Genomic DNA, 16,550 nt, shown 5'->3' with positions numbered 1-16,550 from the left:
GCACTTGCCAAGAGTTCAATTTCAAAATAAATTAAAAAAATAAAGTAATCAATGTAAGGATATTGGTATCATAAAATGATTGAAGAGTAATTTAAACGCCTAGATATGTAATTTGAAGAGAGATAGTGGGCGGATCACAAAGTGCATTTTTAAAGTACTAAGCCTCTATGGGGCTCCCAATGCTCACTGATGACACAAACTGCTAATTTGTATTTCCCTCAATTGAACTGGAGTGGATGGCCGTTTCACTTTGGTTGCTAAACCAACACACAGACATCTTGGTAACGTGTTAACCCCTTCGCACCTAGTTTTTAGTTTCCTTGTATGGGACATAAATTATTACTTTTGTCCAGCAGATTCACTTTTGGACTCCGTTTTGAATTAGCCAGGTGGAAAATACAGTGGGCCAATGACAGTACTGCAAATGTATCCCAATGTGACCAATCTGTAGATCTGAAAGATCAGATCAACTAGATGAGGTAGAATGTGCATAGGCAAATCAAAGCTATTCTTATTGGGAACCCAGCCAACCAAGTGAGCCTAACACATCAGCCACTATTGGATCAGTTGCAGGGTTGCACCATTGGTCCTGGCTTACCCTTTCCCCTAAGGGAAGTTGCAGTTTGGCAAAAAGACATTAGTGCCAACATCTGAACTATGGAGTTAGAAGTGAATTATTGTTACAATATAATCCATGAGAATGTGCTAGTGAATTTCGTACAGTATTACACAACAAACTTACATGTGCAGAGACTTTTGTGCCTTCACTACCTCTTCCTTGGAACTGTAACGGACAAGAGCAGTACCATGGGGCAGGTTCAGGTGGAATGTTATCAAAGGCCCATGCTGCATGCACAAAGTACGCAGAGTAGAGCCATCAATCTGCAAGAGAACTTGAGTTAGAACACAGCCTGCCAGGAGTACATGAAACCTATATAGTACAAAACCCCACTGACCTGAGGTGTTAGGTTTTTCAGAACGAGCCAATTTGTTATTCTCCCTGAGCTGTTTTCACTCCAGGTAGAACCTAGCAAGGACACAAGTATAGAGTTAGAACCAACCGGAGCAAGGTTCTGGTGCATGAATGTATTTCTTATACCACTGGTAGATCAGTAATGAAACAGGTGCAGAAAGGAAAAAGAATTACCAGAGCAAGCAGCACAGAAAGAAATCACTATGGATGCTTACATGTATTATCAATATGCGGCTTAAAATTGTGTCTGTACATTTAACATCTCCCTGTTACCTAGTTTCTATAAAGAGGCCATGGTCATCACTTTTCTTATCACATTGTAACAGTGCTATTCTCCTACAAGATAGCAAAGGCTACAGAAATCTGTCACTGAAGGACTAGTCAGTCAGAAAAGATCATAATGCACACAGGTGGCAGGGGGAACACACTATCAGGAATTGAAGCCAGGATGGGCATTTCACTGAACAATGCATGTATCAGCAGGTACTAAGCGAGGGGCACTTGCCTGGTGTGTATCTTGAGTCAGAACTTCCCCACCCACCAAGACGCAGGGAGTTGGTATCCCAGGTGGATAAAGGTGGCTTCTGACCAGTCAGCCCTGGGGGAGGCCTGGACGGAGCACTGATGTTTTTAGATGGCAAAGGGACTTTCCACAGTTCATGAGCCAGAGAAGTGTTAGCGACGGAACCAGGAGACCAAGCAGGTTTGGGGTCACTGTTTCTTACTGTAAAGAGAAATAAGAATGTGATATACTATGTGTTACTAAACCTGTCAGGGCCTGTGCTCTGATTGATATGGAAAACAAAGGCCCTGCAGGTTTCCCAGATAAATCAGAAGTGTTTTCATTAAAGGAAACTATACCCCCCAAACAGTGTAGGTCTATAAAAATACACTGCATAAACAAGCTCATATGTAAAACCCTGCTTCAGCTAAATAAATCATTTTCATAAAAATATACTTTAGTAGTGTGTGCTATTGGGTAATCCTAAATAGAAACTTGCCATTTTAAGTACTAAGGGCCGCCCCCTGGGATCATAGGATTCACAGTGCACATAAACAAGCCAAGGCACACATACATGCTAGGCCACATCAGCCAATGAATGGACAGAGTTCTGCCTTTTGCTTCAAAATTACTTCCTGTTAAAGTTAGAGCTGCATTATTTCCTGTCAGCTGATCTCTGAGGGAGCACTCAGCCCATCACTAAATGGCGGCTCAGGGGAAAAGATGTAAAAGGCCAAAATTTACTGATATTTATTCCAGTTTGGGAAGATTCTTTAATAGGCCACTTAACATAATATAAACTGTTCATTCTGGGGGTATAGCAGCAGGTGTTTCTGGGATTGTTTTCATGCACACAGGCAGCAATTCAAACGGCATAGAAAGTACTCGGACATCTTACCTGAAGTGCTTTGTGCTGTACTGCTGTGGGAGACACTGTAGTTGGAGGCACGAATGGAGGACCAGGCACTAGTTGAAGGCAGCGTGGTGTTCAAAGATGAGGATGACCCTAAAAAGCACAATATTAATTGTGTGCATTAATTTTTATAGAAGTGACCCTGAGAGCAAGGGAGGGCTTTGGCAAAAACAAAACCCAGCTGCAGAATTCAGAGATACATACCACTGTTTCTGTCCCTGAGGTGGTCAACACCCCGCACAGTATTAATTGACAAATTGTTGATGACACTGCCAGGAGTGACATAAGGGTCAGTTTCTGGGTCAATGTTTGGATATCCTTTCCATGGCTCACCCGGACGGAATTCTAAAAATATCAGACGGTAAAACTTTAAAAAAATCCTACTGAAACAGGTTGTTATATGCACAATCCAAAAACGTAGGTCTATATTGTTAAAAAAAAAACGGCAGGACTTCTTTAGGGACATCCCTGAGGATAATGGTGACCACACAAGGGCCCAAAAACGCTGCCAACCCAGCCCATCAAAGCAAACCAGAAGCTTACCCATCCAAGCATGGTGCCCTATGACAGCCTGCCCAATCTGCTGAAAACTGGGCAGATACCTTTCGGGCATAAGGCTGCCATAACATTCAACCCTACAGTGTATGGCCAGAACTTGCCGATTTGAAAATGTTTTCCTAATGACTTGTTTTCATATTTTACAAGTCCAGAAGCAGAGCACCATCCACCACAATATATGCTAAAAAGTCTATTACAACGCTGCAAGAGCCTCTAGACAAATGCAACATTTCAGACTGCCTTAAGTCTTTCTACACAGAACAGTGTAAAGAGCTACAGCTGTAGACCACGGAACTCAAACAAAAATGAAGTTAATATCAGGGGTTTTGCTTACCAGGGGGCCAGTTGACACTGCTGGAGCCATTTGGCGATTTGGCACTAGGCCAGCCATCCCCAATAGATCCTGGAGGGCTGGATGGAGAGTTACTGCTGTTCATAAAGTCATAAGAACCAAAAGGAGAATCTTCAAGCCTGAAACCACTTGAAATAGCACCTAGGGCAAGAAATTGCAAACACACAAGATTATTACTGTAATGGTCGAGGCAGGGAATATCTGCTCTGTGTCAGATTTTGGAAAAACATCTGGATGCCGCTACAGAGTTTGCATAATTAGAGACAAAGGATGACTGATTAACAAACCTGCAATAGAACTGACTTCTGCTACACAGTTTCATGAGTCAGGACTAGAGAACCCATGGAATTTCCATGGGTTACAAACTTCTTTATAAGGATAATCTCTCTTTAAGGTAAACACAAACTAGCATGCATTCAAATTTTACCATGGTTACTGGAATTTTGATCCAGAGAAGTATTAGAAGACATGCTGTCAACTGTTGTCCACTTCCTCAGTCGTGACTGTGGCTCCTTTACAACTCCGAGATCCATATTTACATTCGAATTTGAGTTCAAGCCTGAAAAGGAGACAGATTTCCTTGATTTAATGCTGTTTAAAGGAACAGTTGTTATAATAAAGCAGTTGCACAAAAACCATGTATAAAATAAAAACCATCACTAACCTGAAGGGAAGCCACCAAAAGAACTGATTGGTGAAGGGACTTTTGGTAGCTCAGGGGCAGAGTGGGGCAGCACATTCTCCAGAAAGGATTTCATGGGAGGCTGGTGAAGCATTTGCTGCTGTGATTGAGAAATGCTCTGCTTCATCAGCAGGTTGGGATCAAGCTGACGTGCCGGCTGCTGCGTACCAAGAGACCGGGCCTTGAAAGATCAAAAACAAAATATTTAGAAAAAGACAAAACCATAAAAACCCCACTAATGCAGCTGTCACATTACAAACACTAAGATTCGTTTAACATTGAAATACCTGCTCATGTTGTTGGCGACCTCCTGAAGGCACCCCCCTCTGGTTCTGAATCTTCTGCTGCTGATTCAATAACCTCTGCGGGAAGAAAAAGTGGCCAGTTACAAACATGGAGAAAGGGTGAATGAAGACCACACAGCTCCTGAAACGGTCTTTGTACAAGGGGATGGGGACCGATTAGTCCAACTTACTTGCAGCTGGGAAAGCTGGTTTAATTGGGAAAGCTGGTTCAACATGGCTACGTGCTGGGGGCCAAAAAGGGGGTTCAGACCACCATTGGCTGGCGGATACTTCAGTAAAGAAGGAGGAACCTGATAAAGAAAATAAAAATTGTGTCAAAGTGGACATGAGCTATGGAAACAAGTGCGTAAAAACAAAAACATACATACAGAAGGTGCTGAATTTACATTTATAGGTTTTATGTATGGTGTGCCATATTGTTCCTTGACAACTAATTCTTTTGGCCAAACTTTACTAAAATTGTTTGCTTTGCTGTAACAAGTGATTTCTTTTGTACAAAGCCCCTCTCATATAATGTCATATAAAGGGGAAAGTATCCTTATATCAGTTTAGAGGACCATTGCAGACACCTTAAACAAATACAACCAAACATTACAACAGCAGATGGATGTATAAGAAAACACTGCTATCCAGGAAAGTCATCTCACACACATGCGAAGAGAAGAGAGGCAGGCACTGGTTCAATGTATCAGAAAAGTCCACAACAGTATTGTAGTTCCAATGTTCCATATAAGGGATCCTTATAGTATTTAAATTGAAGTGGTGTATATATTTTAACTAGGGATAATGCTAGAGAAAGTGGAGCTTCTGAGAGGATAAGGCACTGGAAGGCAGTAAAGCTGACAAAATTAGTGATGCATTTTATAAAGAAGAGAAGGAAGGAACCAAGCCTACATAGTGGAGGGAGAGCAAGTAAACTGCAATGCAGTGAAGGTGCAGATAGATTATGTCATTCAAGCAAAGATCCTCATTAGCTCTGCTCAACCATACAAGGGTACTTGTCACATTAACATGCTGGGCAGACCTGGACCCTAGCTACAAATTCTAATTGCTAGAAGAGCAGCACGAAGTGTGTGCTTTTGATGCTTGCACTCCTATCGCCCGAGAGATCCAGAAGCAGCAGAGTAAAAAACCTGACTTGGCAAAAGGGGCAAGTCAGCACTGAATTATGCTCCTGTCAGTCAGCTGGAATTAGACTTATGACCATATGAAAACTACACAAATCCACATTCATCAAAATCCTACTGATCTACCACTAGGGGTCACTGCTCTGCAATGCTTTTATAAGGAGGTATTAAAAGCAATTTCCACCTTATATATATATATATATATATATATATATATATATATATATATATATATATATATATTTTTTTTTTTTTTTTTTTTTTTTTTTATTAGCCATACATCATCGCTTGTTGCCCAATTTCCATAGACCCAGCAATTCCTGCTGTTAGCACTACCCTTTCCATAGATTAAAGCAAAACAGATAGGGATGAAGCCATACAAATCTAATTAATAAAGTCAACTGCTATATTTTCATTAGAGGCCACAGATGAGATTTAAGGGATGCCATTAAAAGGCAGACAATACAAATCCCTGCCAATACACTGCTTGGCCATGCATAAGTGATTACAATGTACCTATGTAACATGCATTATAAGACAAGCGTATGCAAAAGTAGCAACAAACCTGAGGGGGTATAATGGGAGGAGGCACTTGCGCACGAAGGTTAGGCTGAGATGAGTTAAGAGATTGTGCTGGAGGCTGCTGTGCGCCCCTGGCTTGTGCTGCATTGCCAACACCAAACATACTGGGATTGCCATTCTGTGGGAGGGGAAAATACATACAAATTAAGCACACAAGCACATTTTACGGAGACACTTGTACATAAGAACAAACATGTTCAAAGAAAAGAAGTCCCATATGTGCTAAGAGAAGCCGACAAGCATGAAGCTCTACCTGGCTCGAGAGCTAACAGCCACAAAGTAAAAGGCCACTCTATTCTGTAATCTCATTTGTTCCTGCCAACAGGTAATTATTTTTTTTTTTGAGGATTAATAAACAAATTGACAAGAAGAGCTGAAAAAAAAGGTATGGTTTATATATGTCACCGCAGCAATTAAAAGTCAGACAGAAGTATGTGATTAGTTATTCAGAAAACCGTTAACCAGAAAGCTCTGAATTACAGAAAAGCCATCTCTCATTACAATGCAAATAATTCAGATTTATAAAAATGGTTACCCTAAAAATAATATTATTATTTTTATTATTATTATTAATTATTATTATTAACACTACATTGTGCTTGATCCCAATAAAGAAAATGAATGCTTACTGTGGAAAAATAATCCTATTGGGTTTACTTAATGTTTAAATTAGTTTTTAGGAAATTTAAGATATGGTGATCCATGGTGACCCCTTATCCAGAACCCCAGGTCCTGAGCTTTCTGGATAAAGGATCCTGTACCAGTCCTGTTAGTAAATATTATGCACAGTAATACTGTGCAATTCCTATGAGTCATTTTGCATTGGATTAAAGAACACACAACTCTTGACTTATACAGTGGTTCTATAACTTTGACGGACCAATTCCTAAAGTTGTGGCCTGATTTGAAAGACTCACCTGTCTCACAGAATTGACGTTTGGCATTCCCAGCCCTGGGAAAGAGCTGAGGGACTGAGAAGATAGTGCACTATTCAAAGGGGGAAGCTTCGTGTTCTGATTGGAAATAAACTGCATGCTTTGCGGCTCTTCTGATACAATACCATCCTGATGGTGGTCATATAAAGAAAGCACAAGTGCCCAGAACAGTAGAGAAGGGTGAATGTGATGAAGGCAGGATCCAAGGGGCGAAGCACAAAAGCATTCAGGATGATTGCAAGAGAGAGAGAAAAGCAGAACACAGTCAGCAGAATGTGCAAAGCAAAGTTAAAAAATATTCCACCACCAGAGCAGTAACAACCATGTCTACTAATCATCTGTAACCACCCTTTGTTTGCCCTAAGCAACATGGTTTTTAAGGGTCAGTATCACAAAATTACCTAACGTATATATTAGAGTTAATTTATAATTAAACCAATTATCACTGTCCAATCTATATAGAAAGTACTGAAGTAAAACAAAAATACAGGAATTGTTTTCTAATACAGCAAGGTGGAAGAGTGACCCCGACACCTGAAATAAGTATGCAATATGCCCTATTTCAATGCAAACCTTAAAAATAAATTAATTGGGAACCAACAGTGTCACCTGCTGGTGGTCAGTTTTCCTGGCTAATTTGGTGTCAGGTGAAATAAAGAGGACTATTCCGTTGTTGCTTTTGTCTGAAAGGCTTCAGAAACCTCAAATAACATTTCATGTCTTTCCTGAAAAGAGTAACATCAGGACAGTTCCCTCTCACCACACATTCTCTGGAATGGATCAGTTACAAAACTGACCAACAGGTGGCGCCCCTTTAAATAGTGATAGTGCCCCCATTTAAATCAGGTTCTCCGCATAGGATTAAACATACAGGTGGTTGAAATCTGGTAGAGCAATAATATCTACAAAATCCTTGCCTGATTTCCAACAGTCTATAATTACAAAAGGCAGCCACTGCAAACAGCAGCAAACATGAATCTATCTTTTGCACAGAATCGCCTGCAAACGTATAACTTACCTTATCAAAGTAAGCATTGAAATCCATGGAAGACTCTTTAGGATGGTGCCGAGGACCTGGAACTTTGCCAATCACACGACTGTAATCCCCTATGCCAAGGCCGGATTTGTCCATTTCCATCCGTTTGTCGGGCAAAATCCCTGTACAGAACAATTATTAGTGAAAGAGTGCTAAAATGAATGCCATTATCAGGTTTTACTAAACATCCTTAACCTTAGATTAAAACAAGTATATGTTCAATATGGAACATATTTTAAAGGAGAAGGAATGATAAATCACTGAGGGCGTGCCAATTCATGCATATCCCCCACATAACTGCTTATAATTTCTTTTCTGTTAGGCTGATGGCCAACAGAGCGAGTAAGTCTGCTGCGTCAGATCTCTGCTATCGCTATAGACTAACTGCTCCGAAATGCCTTTCCACCTTCAAAGTCGGATTGGGTATTTTGCAGATATTGTAAGTATGAAATGGATGTGAAACTGCCAGCTACCTTGGCTGCAAAGTCAGAATTTCAAGGACAGGACATACCTCCAGACAGCTCCATCTTATTGCTCTGCAAGGAGTCCTCCGGTGACTCTCTCTGTAATATAAATGTACAATTAGACCACTGACATTTTTAATTTACCATTACCACACCATGCTCCTATATTTAACCTATCTCTATGGCTTGTAATCAGCTTTATACTGTGACCTTGGATCCAAGGATGAAGCCCTACACCTCACTAAAACGCGAACATCAAGTAAAAGTACATGCAACATGGACTTACAACTCTTATCAAATGTGAAAATAAAATAAGTATTAAAAACAATATAATGCGGTGGTTTTCATAATTGTTTCAGCCTGAGACTCCTTTAAGACCCATATTTGTTTGCCGATTACAAAATGACAGCTGTGACAACATTCCTGTAGAAGCCACAGTTTCAAAAGAGACAATGTGGAGTTTTTTGTGTAAACACATATAATTGGTATTTCACACTCACTGAAAATCCCAGATTGCTGAATTGTTTTACAAATGGATTCATCCAGTTCTCCTCTTGCTTATTTCCATTCTTTAAGGGTCCCTGAAGAATAACACATAGAACACACACATCTGTAAGCCATTAATAATAACCACAGCCTAGAAGAGATTTTAAACCAAAACACAAACTTACCTTTGTAGGCATTTTCTTCATATAAGGCGGCCAGTTAACTGATTGGTTGGTCTCCTGTGATGAACCGCTGGTCCACATCCCAATTTCCACATCTTCATCCTCACCCCAACTACCATGTCTGCTCCCGGGCCCGGACGTATCATCACCACACCAGCCACTATCTTGCATAGATTTGGGACCTAGACAGGAAGCAAGAAACCATAATTCTTTAGAAGCTGCAGGTGCTTAACATTGCAAGGAATCACACTACACCAAAATATGGGGGGGGATAATTTCACTTTACAAATCCATAAGAAATCACTGAACCCCCTTAGAACATGTTTGAAAACTATCTACTTTAAGCAAAAAGGGTAACAAAACAAATAACATACCAGGTTTTCCAGGAGCTTGTTGGCCAATGGGAGTGTGGTTCCAACCCGATGTCACACCGTTGGTGCTGCGATTACCCCAACCACCACTAGATTCCACAGGTTTACCCCATGCTGCAGTACCATTATCCACAACAGGAGCTCTGCTTTCTGACCACGTTTCACCCCAGCCTAGTACAATAAAGAAAGAGAGATGAATAACGAAATAGGCAACTTTCAAGTTTAAGGAAAAGTGCCCCATCATTTACTCCTTTACTATTTGGCCAAACTAAAAAGCAGATATTAGCATAGAAAATGTTCAGACAAAAAGGTGACCCAAATGATTAGGAGCAAGACTAAATTTAACAGCTAAGAATATATGATATTCACAGAACAACCCCAACAGATGAATTTTATTTTCAGTGCCCAAAGTATCAAATACAAAATACACACTGTTCTTACATGAATATTCTAACATATGGGGGCAGAGACAGTTCTGTGTATGTTAAGCCCCACGCAGATGTTAGATATTAAAATAAATAAATCTTACCAGAGCTGTTGCTGTTGCTGCTGCTGCTTTCCTTATTTGGCATAGTACTTGAAGTTGGGGGCAATGCATAAACCTGGCCTTGGTGTTCCTCAGCACTCATGTTTTTAGATGTATTTTTATCCCACATGTTCACATTCTTGAATTTGTATTGGTTGGGATCACCCCAGGCTGCAGTCCCATCATCAATTTCCATTTTGCGCCGTACGGATTCTGGTGATGGCTCTTGCCAACCAGTTGGCTCATCTTCCTTTGTTGGAGTTGACAGTGATCCACCCGACCACCCAGAAGACTTATTGGTGGCTGGCTGTGCCCCCCATGACCCACTTTCTTGCTTTTTGTTCCATTCTGCAGAGCTTGCTTGCAGATGTTCGCTCTCCATGTGGTTCGGGCCACATTTGGAAACATCCCCATTCCCCTGGTTAGGCTTTTTTGGCTCACCCCACCCTTGAGCTGAAGTTGACTTGGAGGGTTCAGCCCAGCTTGATGCATTATTTTGATTTCCGCTTCCCCAGGAGTTGGAACGACTAGGCTCACTCCAACCAGATACAGATCTCTCGCTGTCGCTGCTAGAACTTGACTTTGCTGTTCCCCAGTGATTACTCTTTGAATTCTCTCCCCAGCTGTCACCACTGTGTGACCCCCACCCCTGTTTGACCTTTTGTGCATCATTCCAATTGGATTTGTCCTCTTTATTATTCCCCCATGATTGATTGCTCTTGACCATTCCAGTAGTAGCAGCAAATTGATCTTCCCATTCCCCTTGGCTTACTGCGCCTTTGGCATCACCCCACCCTGTAGCAGACTTTGGATCTCCCCACCCAGATACTGATGAGGTATCATTGCTGTTAGGGTTGGGCTTATCCACCCATCCCCCTGAGTTAGAAGTCTTTGATACAGAGCATCCCCAAGCTTCTGTTCCATTGTCAGTTTTTCTGTTGCTCAGAGACGAAGCAGCATCAGTGTCCCAGGCAGTGTTCTGTTTAATTGGAATCTGTCCCCAGCCAGTGTTGCACAAGACCCGTGGATCTAGGTCGCCTTTATTTACAATACTTTGGAGTAAAGTTTGCTGGTCCGTCTTCCTTATTTCCTGAAGCCCGTGTCCGGTCCCATATTCACTCTGACTTCCAGTGCTGTCTACACTACCTTCACTTTCCCCCGTACCTGTAGTTTTGGCCCATACATTTGCCTCAATGCCTTTGGATCCTGCTGAAATTTGCCCTGCATTCTCTTCCTCAGCAGACTTCCACGTATTTGACGTTTTCCTACCATTTTCTTTGTTTTCCCCCTCATTGGAATGCTGATTGTTAGGCAATTTGTTCCAACCACCATTTGAAAGATTAGTGCCAGTGTTTTGTGCTGCGTTTCCCCATCCTCGTTGACTTCCACCAGAAGTTCCTGCATTTCCACTTCCCCAATGCATATTTTGGGAGTTTACAGTCCCTGACTCCCACAATCCTCCTTTATTCCCGTTTATTTTATTGTTTGGGCCATTGGGCCCATATAGGCCTGGCTGCATTATAGTCGCATTCACAGTGTCACCATTAGCTTGCCCTTTAGGGACTGAAATCTTATCTCCAGAATAAGAGGAGCCGGAAGTACCCCATGTAGTACCGTATGATCCGCTGTTTTTTTCCTCACCGTTACTTAGGTGAGGAATGGAAGTGCCATTTGTAACTGAAGGGGTGTGAAGAGGAGAATGATTCATATTGCTCACACTCCAAGCCCCATGCCCTGTAGAATTAGGGAGTTCATTTGTCTGCAATAAGCCAGCAGAGTTTGGTAAACTAGAGGTCATAAAGTTAGTAGTGTTATTTGGTCCAGTCATTTCAGTGTTAAGGTTTTGAGGTCGCCCACTAAAAGAAGCCTTCCGTGTTCCACTGAGTTCAGGATCCCCATTCTCCTGAAGATTTCCCCAGGAGCCAGGGGCTGAGCTGCCCATTTTAGGGTTAATACTCCGATTGTTAGACACCTGACCTATAGTACTGCTTGGAACATTTGTGCCAGAATTATTTGACCCTTTAAGGGCATGTCCATTGCTATCCAAAATGGGCCAGGCACCATGGTTGCCATTCATATTCAAAGTGCTTGGATTTAGAACTCCGTTCACTGAAGTATTCACGGTGCCCCAAGCATTAATCCTGTTGTGCCTACTATCTGAATTGCTATCGGGGCCATCTTGACATGTGCTTATTACAGTTCCATGGGTCACGGCCCACGGCCCATTAATACTTCCATTGCCTGCATTATTGCTGTTGTTGCCAACCAAAAGTTTGCTCTGAGAACTATGTCCAATGCCATTTCTCATAGTATCCATTTCCTCTGTGGTATCCCCAAACGGCACTAGGTGGCTCTTTCCTGCCCCAGAGCTGGGGGAAGAGTCAATATCCATACATTCTGAGGTCAACTCGGAGCTAGTGCCTGTGATCGATGGCCACACTTTTTCTGTGCCGTCTACAATGACTTTTTCCCAGGTAGTGCTAGAATCACCATTGGAAGAGACCGGCCCCCAGTGGGTGTTTTCATAGTGAGAGCCTAGGCTACCATGATTGAGCTCTAAGGGAAGAAGGGGAAAAAAATATTAGATCTTTGTTTAAAACTGCTGAATGTATTTTAAATATTAGTCAATGTTAACATTTTTCAAATTAATAAAGATACCCAGCCACCAAAGAGCTCAAGATTTAAGGGACAATGAGACCAAAATAAAAGCAGTAAATTAGAAACAAGGCAAACACAAATTTTGCCCTAGCAGCTGCAAACAGTATGACAACATTTTTCAAAATATGAAACCCATATATTTACATTTATATACTGTCAAGACATTTTGGTTCAGTCAACAGGGATTAAATATATGCTGTGTAAAGCAACCTAGAGAAGCCACCAGGAGCTCCTTATACAGCAGATCTTGGGGGCAAACAAATCAACCTGTAGTCTGTTCTCACTAGCCTGTATAACTGCAAGGGTAAGCTTCTGACCCCTGTAATCATTAAACCGTTTGATTGGCTTGCTTGACAGGAAATGGAAAAACTTCTCGCACCATTGCCAACAGTCTTATCCATTGTAAAGGTGAGCAGCATTTCAGTGTTATGGAAGTATATAAAATATTCCTCAGAAACAAAGCTACATTGCAGAGCTATGCAAGATGACTGAAAAGAAAGGGCTAGTTATTTCAGGGGAAACCTGAAGGATTTGGGATTCAGTCGATCACAAAGATTATGGATTTGGTGCATCCTTAGAAGAACTAAAACTAAGACAAAAAAAATGAAGTAGGCCAAGAATGCTGCACATTATAATTTAAGATTTGGTACCAGCCCAAGGCTACCAAAGTCCTTTAGCAGGGGAGATCTGTGTCTCCATATTAGGGATGCAGCAAATCCAGGATTCGGCCAAGATTCGGCCTTGTTTGTCAGGATTCGAATTTGACCGAATCCATGGTCCTGAGCAAACCGAATACGAATTTTAAAAATCACGTGACTTTTTGTCACGTAAATTTTTCCAAAATTTTCAGACATTTAACCCTTCTAAAACCTAATTAGCATGCTAATAAGCATTTGATGCGGTATTCTGCCGAATACTTTACAAAGGATTCAGCGGTTGGCCAAATCCAAAACAGTGGATTCGGTGCATCCCTACTCTATATATGCCCCCAGGAGCTCCCTATATTATTTCCCCATGTTCTGTGATGCGGTTACATACAGTACCTGAACTTAGGGAACAACTTGCAGCTTAAATTATTGACTATACAAGTTACAAGACTGATAGCAATTTAATTGTCATTATATGGCAGCTCAGTGCAATTTGCACCAACTTTTAATAATCAGCCCTGTAGCGCCAGCATCTGTGACAGACGAACCTCATTTTCTGCTTAATGACCCCTAAGCTTATCTTCTCAGCAGCTGTCCCAAAGCACACTGAGCATGTGCAGTGCCACTGACACGCCTAACTACAGTGACCCCCTGTGCACAACTTTAAAGGCCTGGTTATTACTGTTAAGAGATTTTAAAACTTAAAATCCAGGCCTTTAGACTGAAGTATGAAGTTCAGTATATAAAACAACACTTCTATCCATATTTGTTTATAGGGCTTATTTCTCCTTTAAGTTATTGCAACTGCAATGAATAATGGTGGGCCCTGGGCAAATAGCCCTGTAGACAGCTAAAGCACTGAACAAACTGCACAATCACAATTTGGTTTTATCAATAAAACTAGCAGGTAAAGCTAGACAATATACATATAGTACAAGTAGAATGTGATTTTGTGCCATTAAAACCCGAGGCATTCTGACATATAAAAGCAGCGTTACCAAAACTGTGCAAAACCTCATGCAATTCTTAGCTCATGGGAAAAGCAGTCCTTAATCTTACTTTGACACAGGCAGTTTAAAAATCCCATTTTCTTGCTATACATGCTCAGTAAATCTGAGAAGGCAAACAAATACAACCTTAATACTCTGCAGGCAAGCATGCTTATTTAAAAACGGCTCCTAGCAACGGGTCTTCTAAATGCACTCATGCCGGCTATTCATGGGATTTAACAGAACACAAATTCCAACCGCACCAAATCATGGAGTAAAAATAAGCCACTTTTGTAAACAGCACCCGTTAGGCAAGAATCAGTGGGGATCGGGGCTGGAGTGCTGGAAGCAGTCTAAACTACAGATAAAACTTGAGCTCTGGCAAGGGGAAAACTAAAAATTTTTTTTAAATAAAATAAATACAGGTATGGAACTTTCAAGGCCTACAGTTTTGTGGATAAAGGGTCTTTCTGTAATGTGAACTCAAAGCCTTAAGACTAATGCCAGATGGGGCGGATTCTCTGCCTACGTTAATTAGTAGAGATTTTGGTACAAAAATGCATACTTGGGCGTTTTCGCACCAAAATCTGCTGTGTGTGTCTGACACAGGAGGAAAGTGAAGCAAGTGGATCAGCCGACGGGCCCCCTCTGGCAGTAGCCGTAGGCAACTAAAGAAGAATAAAACTCAAGAGGGATGCGTCTGGCTAAATAAACATGGAAAGGCCTGCACCTGGTATCTGCCAGAGTGAATATATGGCCAGTGCTCTAGTCAGAATGTGCTTTGTATCCATGCCAAATTACTTTCATTCCACATGGTGTTGGCTTGAGATTTCAAAAAAACACAAATGAACTCTAACGCCCGGCAATAAAAGCAAGTACACATTAAAGTCACACTTAAAATGGATATTATCATCTAGGAACTTCCTCTATGGCAATGCCAATTAAATACTGTCCCCCAACCCCCACCCGGCCAAAGTAGACTACTAATAGTAGCCACAGGTTTTGGTAGGAGATCGCCCAAAAGGGAAATGGCACAAGAGGAGATTAGTTGCTTTGCGATAAATCCTCTCTAGCGGTAGCAACTAATCTCCTCTGAATCCTTTGCTACTGGCCTGGCTTTCCTAACCTATACCCAAGCCCAGTGCAGATTTTAGCAAACTGGGGCACTGGCTTGGGGTCTTAGGTAAGACATAACCATTGGGAGGTGCCTAACACTGACACCCCAACAGAGATTATACCTCCTCTTCTCCTTTAAAGACTAAAGGACACTGGAGAGTGGACTACCAACATTGTTAATGGCCAAGTGAGTTTGTTGAACATGATCCACGAACTATGGGCCAGTGAATGGAAGAGTGGGGCCGGCATAAGTCAGCTTGGGAGGCTGGGTTGACACAAAGTAGCTTGCTCACTACAGACATTTGTCCATGATAGCAACTGTTCTGTGGGCACTCAACTGGGCTGCGAAGCAAATTCGTAGGATATTTATATATAACCTACAATACAGCTTGCCTTAATCAGGGAGCTAATGCTGGCATTCACTTGCCCATTTAGTTGGGTTTAATCTTCGGGACTCCTGTAACATTTCCTCTAAGAAGCAGCACCCCATGTAACCTTTTAGTTTACTGGTCAGACAAGTTCTTTTGGTCAGAAGGAGGGCTTGAAGTACAGACACACCAATCACCCTAAAATTGCTTTCCCTATTGTTTCCCCCCAGTGGAGCAAGGGCTCTATTAGCCTGCACCTCTGGTGGGGGAAGCAATTTTAGGGTGATAGGTGCCATTTCACTGGTGGATCTGTAGGCAGATAAAATGCAAGTCTATTCTGTGTAAATTCTATCTAAACCAGGGGTGGCCAGACTTTTTTTGGCCGCGATTGACTGACTGGTAAATGGGGAAGTGCGGCGTGAATGCGAACGTACGTGACGCTGTGTGAATGCGTATTCACGCTGCACTTCCGCATCCCCGGCTTGATCGCGGTCCACCAGGAATCCATGGGGGATCGACTGGTGGAACGCAATCTACATATTGGACACCCCTGATCTAAACTAACTGCAAATTGTCTTAGAATATTACTGTGTCATACTAAATGGTACATTAAAAGATGAATTACCCCATTGGGCAAGGGCACACATTGTGTATAAAATGCTTCTCTACACCTGCAGTTTTTAAACAGGTGGAGAGAAGCGGATCTGATGTTTGCTCATGATATATTATCCATGAAAAAGCACTTTGAAACTTATTATGTTGATCATGCTTTTTTTTA

At 41.7% G+C, this 16,550-nt stretch overlaps 1 protein-coding gene across 1 annotated transcript in view; it reads right to left on the bottom strand.

Annotated features, from left to right (window-relative positions):
* The window catches only part of tnrc6a (trinucleotide repeat containing 6A), a 46,503-nt gene that overhangs the window by 4,850 nt on the left and 25,103 nt on the right, over positions 1 to 16,550 (bottom strand). Inside the window, exons 4-21 of the mRNA XM_031893835.1 lie at positions 9,998 to 12,550; positions 9,472 to 9,639; positions 9,101 to 9,279; positions 8,930 to 9,010; positions 8,477 to 8,528; positions 7,948 to 8,087; positions 6,912 to 7,058; positions 5,978 to 6,112; positions 4,456 to 4,575; positions 4,268 to 4,342; positions 3,963 to 4,161; positions 3,726 to 3,857; positions 3,281 to 3,439; positions 2,593 to 2,733; positions 2,374 to 2,481; positions 1,479 to 1,697; positions 957 to 1,027; positions 743 to 882 (exon numbers count right to left, since the gene is read on the bottom strand). Coding sequence (XP_031749695.1) covers positions 743 to 882; positions 957 to 1,027; positions 1,479 to 1,697; positions 2,374 to 2,481; positions 2,593 to 2,733; positions 3,281 to 3,439; positions 3,726 to 3,857; positions 3,963 to 4,161; positions 4,268 to 4,342; positions 4,456 to 4,575; positions 5,978 to 6,112; positions 6,912 to 7,058; positions 7,948 to 8,087; positions 8,477 to 8,528; positions 8,930 to 9,010; positions 9,101 to 9,279; positions 9,472 to 9,639; positions 9,998 to 12,550 — 4,819 coding nt within the window. The remainder of the gene's footprint in view (positions 1 to 742; positions 883 to 956; positions 1,028 to 1,478; positions 1,698 to 2,373; positions 2,482 to 2,592; positions 2,734 to 3,280; positions 3,440 to 3,725; positions 3,858 to 3,962; positions 4,162 to 4,267; positions 4,343 to 4,455; positions 4,576 to 5,977; positions 6,113 to 6,911; positions 7,059 to 7,947; positions 8,088 to 8,476; positions 8,529 to 8,929; positions 9,011 to 9,100; positions 9,280 to 9,471; positions 9,640 to 9,997; positions 12,551 to 16,550) is intronic.

The sequence above is a fragment of the Xenopus tropicalis genome, chromosome 9 (genome assembly GCF_000004195.4).
Source record: "Xenopus tropicalis strain Nigerian chromosome 9, UCB_Xtro_10.0, whole genome shotgun sequence".
In the NCBI taxonomy this organism is placed as follows: domain Eukaryota; kingdom Metazoa; phylum Chordata; class Amphibia; order Anura; family Pipidae; genus Xenopus; species Xenopus tropicalis.
Note: the sequence above shows the minus strand (reverse complement) of the source record. Positions and strands in the feature narration are given on the sequence as shown.